Below are 13,797 nucleotides of genomic sequence, written 5' to 3'. Positions count from 1 at the left end.
GTTTAGCCTGATGAACCACCAGGGGAATAGAGTTTACTCCCAATTAAATTAGATTGTCATAGTTTGTTAATGGCTTTGGGAAAACTTTCTTTGAAGTGCCAAGTGTTAATTCTATGATAAAAAAAACATTAAACATGTACACGTGATGTGCTAATAGTTAGAAGTTTAAGGGCCCTTCCAGACAGGCCCTATATCTCAGGATCTGATCCCAGGTTTTCTGTTTATCCCAGATTATCTGGCAGTGGCAACTCACATAATCCAGTATAATGCAGCAAACCTGGGATCAGATCCTGGGATATAAGGCCTGTCTGGAAGATCCCTCAGCCTCTCCCATCCTGTCCATCTGGACGTGTCAATTATTTTAAATGTATTTAATTTTTTTTTGTTTTCTTCATAAATAAAAATACAGTTCTAAAAGCACAATGTTGACAAACATCATTCACGGGAAGTATAAAATAGACATCATTTTGGCCACACTTGAAAACAGACATGGTTGTGAAACAAACAAACACACAGTAATTGACTAGTAACAATGTTGTTTGCCCTTGCATTCCTTCACTTTTATCTCAAATTAGGTCATTCATTGCACTTACTCATCTCCCCATGTGAAGTCATATAAATGTCTGTGTGGCACTAAATATAACAGAGTGTGTTCTCTGGTTCTCTAGAAAGGCATGTGCACTTTCCACCCTCAAGGGCTATGGAATTAATGACAATTTAAGACTTATTTAGATGTATCAAAATCCAAAACCCGTTTCCTCATGACCAGTCTACTTAGTAAAAGGTAAAGGCTTCCCCTTGACATTAAGTCTAGTCAATTCCGACTCTTGGGGGTGGTGCTCATCTCCACTTCTAAGCTGAAGAGCCGGCATTGTCCGTAGACATCTCCTAGGTCATGTGGTTGGCATGACTGCATGGAGCGCTGTTACCTTCCTGCCGAAGCAGTACCTATTGATCTACTCACATTTGCATGTTTTCGAACTGATAGGTTGGCAGAAGTTGGGGCAAACAACGGGAGCTCACCCCGTCCTGAACTACCGACCTTCCTGTCAGCAAGATCAACAGCTCAGCAGTTTAACCTGCTGCACCACCAGTTGACTTATTCCAACAAATTTGCTCTTATGCAGGAACTAAATTTGGATCTAGCCTTTAGTTTGGGGGGGGGGGGTTATATAATTGTTCTCTCTCATTCAGATTCTGTTATTGTGGTGTGCCTTCAAGTTGTGATGACCTTAACACAAATTTATCACATGGTTTTCTTTGGAAAATTGGTTCAAAGGCTTTGCCTTCCTGAGGCTGAGAGAGTGCAACTTGCTTAAGGCAATGGTTCTCGGATGTTTTGGCTGTCAACTCCCAAAAGTCCTAACAGATGGTAAACTGTCTGGGATTCTGGGAGTTGTAGCCCAAAACACCTGGGGACCCACATGTTGAGAACTACGGGATTCTCAACCCAGTGGGTTTCCATAGCCAAGCAAGGAATCGGGCACTGGTGTCCACAGTCATAATCCAACACTCAAACCACTGCACCCAGCTGTCTCTGTCATGTTCAAGTTTATACATACATTACTAACATGCAAATACGGTAATTAAAAAGCAGTCACTACTGCTCAAGCATGGTCATTTTAAGTGCATTAATGGGGGGGGGGGGAGGACTAATCACAGATATGTTTGTGTAGCATCAAACTTCAGCAAGATAACAACCACAGACTTCTGCCTGATCAGTGCTACCACTCAGTTTTCATCAAGCCCGAAATCCTCCAACATATTATTTGAGAATACTGAAATGCTGGACCACTCTAACTGCAACCATGTCTCTACACAGAGAAGCCATTGAAATCCACAAACATGTGGACAATTTCAACAGAAAGGAAGAAACCATGAAATTGAACAAAATCTGGCTACCAGTATTTTTTAAAAAAACTAAAATCATAACAGTAAATAAAGAACAACATTCAAAAACAGGGAATTCCAGACAAGAAACTATCAGAGCCAACTAATCACCTCCCAACAAAGGATTCCTCCAGGCAGTAAGAAGCCTGACCTTGAAAACTGCTAGGCCATTAAATACTATTCAAGGTGGCCAATTGCTACATTCACACCTTCCTCAAACAGATAAGAGTTCTTTCTCCCACCCTGGACATTCCACAGATATATAAACCCCATTTTCCTAGTTTCCAACAGACCTTACAACCTCTGCCATAGATACAGGTGAAATGTCAGAAGAGAATGCTTCTGGAACATGGCCATACAGCCTGGAAAACACACAACATGCCAGTGATTCCAGCCATGAAAGCTAGCTTTGGTCATTTACACTTTACACTGAAACTGAGAAGACTGAACAGTGAGGAGATGCTATTTGTGCCGGACGACATACACAACACTTTACCTTCATAAGACTCAACCAGCCTGTTCTTACACTCTCCTCTCTAGACACTGGCCAGATTGCTTTGCTACAGGAAGGATATTACATTCTTGGAAAAACTGACTGCCAGTTTTCATGAGAGGTGACGTGAGTGAACCATGATCAAAGTGGGTGGTTTTTCTTGGCTGTTTAATTTAAGGTCAAGGCAGAATCTCCTCCCAGCGACTACTAGTCCAGGCTAGTTTAACTCAAGCTCTTTATGTCCTTGTTTCCTGAGCTTTTCTCAGATTCTTGTTTACTTGCAAAAGTTGTGTAAGCTTGGTACACGCAGTTCTTCCACACAGGCTTTTTAAAAAAAAACAAAGCCTCTGGTAAATCCACTCTTAGCATTAATGTCTTTCATAAGACATGATTATTATTTTTTTACAAAATACTGACTTTAAGGGCACAACTGTTTGTGCAGTCACACTTAACATAGCAAGACCATGTAATTATTAATCAGACCATGTGCATCTTTTGACTATGAAAGAACAAATTTTCTAGAACAGAAGTATTCAGATTTGAGTAAGCTGCTCTTGTTTATATGTTCATATAAAATGAAAAGTGCTTTGTTTTTACAGAAGAGTGTCTATGAAATAATTGAGCTCCAGTTAAACCAGAGTGGGGAAAGTACAGCCCTCTTTTTTAAGGACTCCCTCAAGGCTCTCCGACCTCCAGAAAGCCTTCCCCAATTCGGGGGGGGGGGGTGAAATATGTCTGAAACCCTCCAGGAATAGCATATCAGATTTAAATATCCTACAAACCCTGGAAATTGCAATGTAATATGACTTATAGTTATATTTTTTGGCTCAAAATCGGTACTGCTGCCTGGGGCTATGCCAAAAAACTACGCCTGGCTGGAAACTTCCTCATTCCTTAGGTAAGTCATACCTTAATAAATTGTCCAACAAAGAATCTAAATTTGACAAATACTTTTTACAGCCAGCCAGCCCATTTTCTCTCATTTTCTGTCTTGCTCAGGTTTTTAAGCAGCACTGGAGGTGGTCGTGTGATAAAGGATTGTAAAGCATGGATGTCATGTTGAAGAAGCATGCCTGCAATTGTAAGCAATGCAATCAATGAAGTGTGAATTGGGAAACAAAGAGATTCTGTCCCAACCTGTTCAGTTGCGTGTGTCCCTAGGTTAACAGCAACTGCCTCCAAAACCCCTTATTGAGTACTAGCTGTCCCCTGCAATGAAATTGGGGGTAAATCTACTGGTGCCCAATGTTCTGCGTTATGAAGAGTGGCATCAGGGGTCTAAGCAAGACAACCTTCATGGGGAAAGAAGGGACAAAAGTGAATAGCAGAAGGACTTGGATGCTTGATATATAATAAAGGAGGTTTCTTTCGGGGAAAGGATTTATCAGTAACTAGCCATCCCCTGCCATGCGTTGCTGTGGCCCAGTCTGTGTAGATTTTGTGTGTGTATATATTTGTGTATGTGTGTTTGCGTATATATATATGTGGTTTTGCACATGTATTGTAATGGTTTTTTGTTTGTTTTTTTGCTTTTTAAGTCTCTTCCGCTGTGTTTTTCAGTGTTTTTATGAGTGATGGTCACTTATTGGCCTGATAGGTGTGTTGTGTCCAAATGTGGTGTCAATTCGCCCAGTGGTTTTTGAGTTATGTTAACCCCACAAACAAACATTACATTTTTATTTATATAGATGTGTGAAGAGCAAAACAGAGAGAAAGGAGGAATGTAGATAAGCCTACCTCACCAATTACCTCCAACATATTTTTAAAAGCACAGTTCTATGGTCTGTCCATCAAAATAGAAATGATGTTAAAAAAGGAGGCTGGTAAAAAATATATAATCCCAAGATGTATTTTAGAACAAGGTTTCAAATGGTCAAGTGGTTCCTGACCTGTGGTCCGTGGACCACCAGTGGTCTGCAAGAACTAAAATATGGTCCATGGCCTCACCATTACTACACTGTTGCAACAGAAGCAACTGGTCTCACAAAACCCTCTTATAGTGCCAAACGTTAACAAAATCCACAGATAATAACACAGCCTAACCAAAAAAAAACTTTTCTTGGTGTTTTTTGTTTTTAGGCCTGTTCCTGGGGTTATTTAGGGTGCCAATTCAGAAAATTGCATTGGTTAGACCACATCAACTCTAGATTATTAAATATGGCTTTCTGTGAGTGAGCAGATGGCAACTACTTGATGGCATTTGTTCTGTACCAGAAACTAGAGTTGATGTGGTCTATCCAATGCAGTTTTCTGAATCACTACCACAAATAATCAAACCGAATGTAAAGTTGACCAAAAACCGACTTGTAACCCTTTTGGTACTAATGTTGGAGAGTGGCCCCTGATCAAAGTGGCCCCTGGTCAAAAAAAAGTGGTCCCTGATTTTAAAAAAAGTTGGGAACCACTGTCCTAGAAGGGTCAAAGTGTTTGTTTACTAATGAAAGACTTACCTACACTTCAACTCAGCCATTATATTGTTTTTAATTGTTTTTATAATGTTGTCTGATTTTTATGTTTACTGATGTTTGTTTTTTTTTCGATGCTTATTTTAACCTGTTTTTGTTGGGCATGTCCCTTTGTAAGCTGCCACAAGTCCCTTTGGGGAGATGGAGGTGGGATATAAAAATAAAGTCGTCATTATATTATTATTATTATTATTATTATTATTATTATTATTATTATTATTATTATTATTGCCATGGCTCAATGTAGTTTAGTGAGGTATCATCACTCTGTCAGAGAAGGCTAAAATCTTTATAAAACTACAATTCCCATGATGATGATAAAGATAATTATTATTATATTTTTACCTGACTCTCCTCCCAGTTTGAGATGGTGCAAAGTTAAAACACTTCATAAAATATTATGTATAAATACAGATATTAAAATTTATTTCTGTGAACTACATATATTAAAATACACAAAACACAGTACATGAGTTTTAGAAGTCACAGTTAAAAACTGATTGGGTAGACGTGCGGAAAATATAGGTTTTCATGTGTCTGTTACAGCTCTTTTAGCTGTCGGAGCAGTTCTGGCAAGTTGTTCCACAGTTTTGGGGCAGCCAATGAAAAAGGCAATCGGGATCTGGCTGGCTGAAGTAGATGCATCCCCACCCCCAAACCCTCAGAGGACCTAAGTGTTCAGGACGGGAAACATTTAGGTCCTCTGGGGAAAAGGTGATCCTGTAGGTAACTCGGACCCAAACCATGTAGGGCTTTAAAGGTAAAAACCAACACTTTATGCGTGCTTGGAAACTAATTGGCAGCCAGTAGGTGCAATATGCTCATTCCTAGATGTACCTGTAACTAGTCTGGTTATTAGTCTGTAACTAGTCTGGTTATTAGTCTGTAACTAGTCTGATTCCGCAGCATTGAACCATGGATAAAGTGGTGTCAAACTGAAGTATAATTCTACAGTGTAATATGTACATTACTGGTTGCTTCATTTCACATATACATATAGAATTACATATGCATATAGACATGTAAGAGACCCCAATTGCTAGTTCTGAATGTAAAGGTTTGCTAAAACTCGTATTAACTACTATTCCTCTTCTCCTCATGGTATATGCTTAGCCATGACACCTACTGGGTAGCACTGGTCAAGTCACACTCTTAACCATGGCAAACCTCTTCTGAACAAATCCAACCAAGAAAAACCTGCCATGGCGGTTTTTCTTGGTAAGGAATCACCACAGGCCAGCAACAGTTTGGAGGCATGCAACAACAACACATAAACCCATCTCTGTTCATTTTATTTATCTCCATTTTATTGAGCCAATGAGCATGTTATATTATGAGTTGTGGTTTGTTTAGCTTAATATTTACAAAAAGCTCAGTGTGTGTTGCAATGCAATGTCTTTTCTTTATGACAAGAGAGCATGCTAATAAGTTGCAAATATAAAGGTATTGCTTAACTTCTTGATGACATCTGGTTTGGACAGCAAATCAGATAGAAAACATTTAGACTGAAAATTCTGCAATGAGTTCATTAGGCTGCATATCTATTTTCCATTATTCCTCTGAAATAATGTATCAAATTACACAAGAAATGCTTGTTTAAAGGTATTATACAGAAAACTTTGCTTTTTGACATTCTTCCATACTGGTTTATCACTCATCCTTGGAGCAGATATACTTAAGGTGAAGCAAGAACAAGATCAGAAACTCTAAACAAGACCAGGTGTGACATATCTGCAAGATAAAGCAAAGCAAAATGCAAAACTACATTATCTGGAATAAATACTATGGATCTACTATACCAGTGGTTCCCAGCCCGTGGGCCATGGCCCAGTGGTGGGCTACGAGACCTGAAATAAAGTCTGTGGCTCTAGATTATTAAATATGGTTTTCTGTGGGCGAACAGATGGCAACTACTGGATGGCATTTGTTCTGTACCAGAAACTAGAGCCGATGTGGTCTATCCAATGCAATTTTCTGAATCAGCACCCCAAATAATCAAACAAAATCTAAAGTTGACCAAAAACTGATTCGTAACCCTTTTGGTACCAATGTTGGAGAGTGGTCCCTAGTCAAAGTGGTCATGGTCCCTGATCAAAGTGGTCCCTGGTCAGAAAAGGGTTGGGAACCACTGTAGTATATGTTTTCTAAAGAAATATGAGACTGGATTTTTATAAATTAATTAAAATTACTCCAATTATTCATTCTATTTTGAGTGGATTTAACATTTACATTGACATGTACTTTTAATAAATACTGGTTGTTTTAAAAGTTCATTTTTCTTTCTATGTCACACTCACTACCAGTCTCTCAATGCTGTTGTTGTTTATTTGTTCACTCGCTTCTGGCTCTTCGTGACCTCATGGACCAGCCCACATCAGAGCACCCTGTCGGCTGTGGCCACCCCCAGCTCCTTCAAAGTCAAGCCAGTCACTTCAAGGCTACCATCCATCCATCTTGCCCTTGGTCTGCCCCTCTTCCTTTTTCCTTCCATTTTCCCCAGCATCATTGTCTCTGCTAACTACTATTATATATATTTTTAGATGAACTGGATACAGGTTTATGCAATGTTAAATCATCATTGCTGTGGCAAAACAGTGTCTAATTTTAGCAACCAGAAGTTTCTTCAGAATGAAAAGAAGAAGAAAATGATTCTCTGGAAACTAATCTGTATGAATGTGCCAAGTTTTAGCGAATAAAAACTTCGAATAAAAACCATAATTCTATAATGAACTCTTCTAAAAAGGAGAACAGGAAATCTTTCTCTCTCCCAATTTTTAAGTTATGTCTGGTGCTTAACTGCTTTGCATGCAGTTACTGCCAAAAATCAGAAGTATGTAGCAATCTTTTCCCCCTCTTGAGCACAAAACATTACTTGCTAAATATAAACCACAAAAAGAACCCATTTGGTCATAACGTATTTAACCTTGTTTGTGCAAGACAGAGAGAAGTAGAGGAAACTTTCTTGGTAGTTAAAAAACTAAGAATTATTTGGAGGTAAGCTTTTCTCAGAGATGTGTTCCCATTAATCTGTTGCAGCCAAAACAAGATTTAAGTTGAGGCAACTTAAAAAGATATTTATAATGAGTTTCTATAGCCTACAGTACACACTCAAATGCATTTTTCCCCAGCAGAAAACCATGTCCTAATTCTGCCTTTATCTGAAATACTTGGGAACAGACTGTTTTGGGTTTCAGATTTATTTATTTTGGATTTTGGAATACCTCTGAGATGCACATACATCCATAATAATATATGCTGACGATGGAGTCCAAGTCTAAACATTAAATCCATTAATGCTTCATGTACCCTTTATACACATAGAATGAAGGAACCTTAACACAATATTTTAACTTTTTGTGCATGAAACACAGTTTGTGTACAATATAGCATCAGAAAGCAAAGATGTCACCATGCAGACGATTTTGAAGTATTCTGGATTTTGGCACTCTGGATAAGGGATGCCCAACCTGTAATGCAAAAGCTGTTCTTGGAAACTGAAAGGGGGAGCCTCTCACAATTAAAGCTTCCTCCATACCACAAATATTTTTTCTTCTTCCTACAGAAAACTTTATGTCATAGAAAAGAGATCTAGGGTGCATCTGCACTATAAATTTAATGCAGTTTGGCACCGCTTTACCTGTTATGGTGCAATGCCCTGGAATCATGGCAGCTGCAGTTTTTACAAAGTCTTTTTCACTGAGACAAAGCAGCTAAAGTGTTGTCAAATTGTATTAATCCTACAGCATTGGATCCCTAAGAAATGCTTCTTACTAGCATGTTAGTTTTCAGTATGCAGCTTATTCTGTGCTGGTAACTTTTCCGCCCTCTGAAGAAACCTTTGCTTAGGTGTGTCTCCACTTGAAATCTGAAAAGAGCAAAATCCAAAGGTGTACAGTGACGATTCTATTAAGAGAACCTGGGAAACGTTAGACTCATTTACATGAAGAAAATCTAGTAAATACTAAACTCAATACCATTAAGACGGAGGTTCTCAATCTGTAGGGCCCCATATGTTTTGGTCTTCAACTCCCAGGAATCCTAACAGCTTGTAAACTGACTGGTATTTCTGGGAGTTGTAGGCCTAAACACCTGGGGACCCACAGATTGAGAACCACTGCATTAAGAGAACCCAGGACATACTAGACTCAATTCCAAGAGAAGAACCAAGAAAATTTTAGACCAAATTACATTAGAACTTAGGAAATATTAGACTCAATTCCATTAGAAGAACCTAGGAGACTCAGTTCCATTAGGGCAGGGGTTCCCAAACTTTGGTGCTCCAGGTGTTTTGGATCCCAACTCCAATCATCCCCAGCCAGCAATCAGGAATTCTGGGATATGAAGTCCAAAACATTTGAAACACCAAAATTTGGGAAACACATTAGGAGAACCTAGGAAATGTTGGATTCAATTCCATTTAAAGAATCCAGGAAATACTAGACTCAGTTCCAAGAGGAGAACCTAGCAAGAATTGATTTAAATTCCATGAGGAGAACCCAGTAAATACGAGACTCAATTTCATGAAGAGAAGTGAGTAAATACGAGTTTCAGTTCCATTAGAAGAACCAAGGAAATATAAGACTCAGTTTCATAAGGAGAACCTAGTAAATATGAGATTCAATTCCATTAGGAGAACCTACGAAATATTATTCAATTCCAGGAGTAGAACCTAATAAATATGAGACTCAATTCCATGAGGAGAACCAAAGACATATTATTCAAATCAATGAGTAGAACATAGTAAATATGAGACTCAATTCCATGAGGAGAACCTAGTAAATGCAAGATTCAGTTCCATTAGGAGAACTTAGGAAACACAGGATTCAATTCCATGAGGAGAACCTAGCAAATACAATATACACTTCCTTTAGAAGAACCCAGGAAATATTACTCAACTCCATGAGGAGAACCTAGTAAATACGAGACTCAATTCCACGAGGATAATCTAGTAAATACATGATTCAGTTCCATGAAGAGAACCTAAGAAACACTGGATTCAATTCCATGAGGCGAAACTAGCAAACACGAAACACAGTTCCATTAGAAGAACTGTGTCTTCTATTAGACTCAATTCCATGAGGAGGACCTAGTAAATACGAGACACAATTCCACGAGGAGAACCAAAATAAGTATTATTCAATTTCATGAGGGGAACCAACGTAGTAAATACAAGATTCAGTTTCATTAGGAGATCCTAGGAAACATTGATTTAAATTCATTGATGAAAACCTTGGAAACACTGGATTCAATTCCATGAGGAGAACCTAGTAAACCAGGCATGAGCAAACTTTGGCCCTCCATGTATTTTGGACTTCAATTCCTACAATTCCTAACAGCTGACAAGCCGTTAGGAATTGTGGGAGTTTAAGTCCAAAACATCTCCATTAGAAGAACTTAGGAAATATTATTCAATTCCATGAAGAGAACCTTGTAAATATGAGACACAGTTCCATGAAGAGAACCAAGGAAATAGAAGACTCAATTCCACAAGGAGAATCTAGTAAATACAAGATTCAGTTCCATGAAGAGAACCTAGGAAACATTGGATCGAATTCCATGACGAGAAACTAGCAAATACGAGACACAGGTCCATTAGAAGAACCTAGGAAATATTAGACTCAATTTCACAAGGAGAACCTAGTTAATATGAGACTCAGCCCCATGAGGAAAACCAATGCAATATTAGACCCAATTCCATGAGGAGAACCAATGAAATATTATTCAATTCAATGAGGAGAACCTACGAAACACTGGATTCAGTTCCATGAGGAGAACCTAGCAAATATGACACAATTCCATTAGAAGAACTTAGAAAATATTACTCAATTCCATGAGGAGAACCTAGTAAATATGAGATTCAGTTCCATTAGGAGAATCTAGGAAATATTCCTTTATTCCATGAGGAGAACCTAGTAAACACAAGACTCTGTGAAATATTAGACTCAATTTCATGAGGAAAAGCTAGTAAATATGAGATTCAGTTCCATTAGAAGAACCTAGGAAATATTCCTTTATTCCATGAGGAGAACCTAGTAAGTACAAGACTCAGTGAAATATTAGACTCAATTCCATGAGGAGAAGCTAGTAAATATGAGATTCAGTTCCATTAGAAGAACCTAGGAAATATTCCTTTATTCCATGAGGAGAACCTAGTAAATACAAGACTCAGTGAAATATTAGACTCAATTCCATGAGGAGAAGCTAGTAAATCCAAGATTCATTTCCATTGGAGAACCTAGGAAACATTGATTTAAATTCCTTGAGGAAAACTAGAAAACACTGGATTCAATTCCATGAGGAGAACCCAGTAAACCGGTCATGGGTAAACTTGGGCTCTCCAGGTGTTTGGGACTTCAACTCCTACAATTCCTAACAGCCGGGAGGCTATTAGTGATTGTGGGAGTTGAAGTTCAAAACACCTCCATTAGAAGAACCTAGGAAATATTATTCAATTCCATGAGGAGAACCTAGTAAATATGAGACACAGTTCCATGAAGAAAACCAAGGAAATATTAAACTCCATTCCATGAGGAGAACCAACTTAGTAAATACAAGATTCAGTTCCATTAGATGAACCTAGGAAATATTACTCAATTCCATGAGGAGAACCTAGTAAATACGAGATTCAGTTCCATTAGGAGAACCGAAGAAATATTGATTTCAATTCCTTGAGGAAACACGGGATTCAATTCCATGAGGAGAGCCTAGCAAATACAAGATACACTTCCATTAGACGAACCTAGGAAATATTACTCAATTCCATGAGGAGAACCTAGTAAATACGAGACTCAGTTCCATGAGGAGAATCTAGTAAATACAAGATTCAGTTCCATGAAGAGAACCTAGGAAACACAAGGAGAACCTAGTAAACCAGGCATGGGAAACTGTGGCCCCAGGTGTTTTGGACTTTGACTCTCACAATTCCTTACAGCAGGAGTTAGAAGCTGAAGTCCAAAAAAACTCAGGGCCCTTCCACACAAGCCCTGTATCTCAAAATATCAAGGTAGAGAATTCCACAATTCCACAGATATATAAACCCAATTTTCCTAATTCCAACAGACCTCACAGCCTCTGAGGATGCTTGCCATAGATGCAGGGGAAACGTCAGGAGATAATGCTTCTAGAACATGGCCGTGTAGCCCAAAAAACCTGCAACAACCCAATTCCACAATATCTGCTTTGAACTGGAATATATGGCAGTGTGGACTCAGATGTTGTTTCATTCGTTCAGTCGCTTCTGACTCTTTGTGACCTCATGGACCAGCCTACGCCAGAGCTCCCTGTCAGCTGTCACCACCCCCAGCTCCTTCAGAGTCACTTCAAGGATCCCATCCATCCATCTTGCCCTTGGTGGCCACTCTTCCTTTTTCCTTCCATTTCCCCCAGCATCATTCTCTTCTCCAAGGTATCCTGTCTTCTCATGATGTGGCCAAAGTATTTCAACTTTGTCTCTACTATCCTTCCCTCCAATGAGCAGCCGGGCTTCATTTCCTGAAGTATGGACTGGTTGGATCTTCTCGCGCTCTCAGAATTTTCAAAAGTATCTATCTTCCTTCGCTCAGCCTTCCCTGTGGTCCAGCTCTCACATCCATAGGTGACTACGGGGAATATCATTGTTGGACTATGCGGATCTTTGTTGCCAGTTTGGACTGGTTAGATCTTCTCATGGTCCAAGGCGCTCTCAGAACTTTCCTCCAACACCCAGTTCAAAGCAGATATTGTGGGATTTTCTGCCTTGATACTCTGGGATATATAGGGCTGTGTGGAAGGGCTCTCCGTTCCAACTGGAAAACCCAGGAAACAGGGGAAGAGCCTAGGAAGTGTCAGGTTGCCTTCCATTAGTATGTCTAAGAAAGAAGGTATTGAAAGAGAAGAGGAGGAGGGAAAGGAGGGATTCCAGACTGGAGGGGGAAAGAGGAGGAGGAGGAGGAATGTCTGCCTCCCTCCCTCCATCCTTCTCAACAAAGTGCCAAAGAAAGCAAATGGAGAAGGAGCAAAGGAGGAGGAGGAGGAGGAGAGCCAAAGTTTCCGGGCAGACAAAGGGAGCGCTTCTTGGGAGCCCAGCCTCGCCTTTCCTTGGGAATCCTCACGCAAGACACAGAGAGGGATACTTACTCCCAGCAGGCACACTTTCAGCTCCCGTATGGCCATCATCTGCGAGAGGAGGAGGAGGAGGAGGAATGGTCATCCTCTGGAGGAGCCCAGGCAGCAGGAGCGAGATGGCTCTCCCTTCTTCCTCTCCTTTTCCTCCTCCTCCGTCTTCTTCCAAGGGACCCGGGCTGCCTCAGCAGCTGCGGCTATTTCTGGGCAGCCTCTGCCCGCCTCGGTCACATGAGCCGCCGCAGCTCCTCCTCGCGTCCTTTTGGGGCTTTCCTCCTCGAGGAAACGCTTCTTCAGCAGTCGAGTTCAGCAGGCGGCGGGTCCCATCCTTGGGCTGCTGCTGCAGCTCAGAGTCCGTCCTTCCTTCCTTCCTTCCTTCCTTCCTTCCTTCCTTCCTTCTCAGAGGCCAGGAAAGAAGTCCTCACAAGATCCGCCCATTTCCCATTTCTCTCTCTCTCTCTCCCTCCTCATGCATTCATTCTTCTGGGCGGCTGCTAAATTGTGGAAAAAGGCTCTGGAAGAAAGGAAGGGAGGATGTATGTGTGTGTTTGTGTTTAAGTACACACTTTTTTTTAGGTTCAAGCAGACTAGAAGGCTGGTTCGACCTGTAAAAGTAATACACCAACAAAGTCTGGGTCGCCATCTGTCGGGAGTGCTTAGACTGCTTTTCCTGCATAGCAAGAGGTTTGACTAGATCAGGCCTCCTTAAACTTTTTAAACAGAGGGCCAGGTCACAGTCCCTCAAAATGTTGGAGGGCCGGATTATAATTTGGAAAAAAAAACATGAATGAATTCCTATGCACACTGCACACATCATATAAAGCAGGGGTCTTCAAACTAAGGCCTGAG

At 40.2% G+C, this 13,797-nt stretch overlaps 1 protein-coding gene across 1 annotated transcript in view; it reads right to left on the bottom strand.

The window, feature by feature from the left end:
• RAB31 (RAB31, member RAS oncogene family) overlaps positions 1 to 13,403 on the bottom strand; it is a 61,315-nt gene extending 47,912 nt beyond the window's left edge. Inside the window, exon 1 of the mRNA XM_060775037.2 lies at positions 12,964 to 13,403. Coding sequence (XP_060631020.1) covers positions 12,964 to 13,002 — 39 coding nt within the window. The 5' untranslated portion in view covers positions 13,003 to 13,403. The remainder of the gene's footprint in view (positions 1 to 12,963) is intronic.
• Between the last annotated feature and the right edge of the window lie 394 nt (positions 13,404 to 13,797).

Source organism: Anolis sagrei, chromosome 4, assembly GCF_037176765.1.
Source record: "Anolis sagrei isolate rAnoSag1 chromosome 4, rAnoSag1.mat, whole genome shotgun sequence".
Taxonomy (NCBI): domain Eukaryota; kingdom Metazoa; phylum Chordata; class Lepidosauria; order Squamata; family Dactyloidae; genus Anolis; species Anolis sagrei.
The sequence above is the reverse complement of the archived record's forward strand: the minus strand, read 5'-3'. Positions and strand labels throughout refer to the sequence as shown.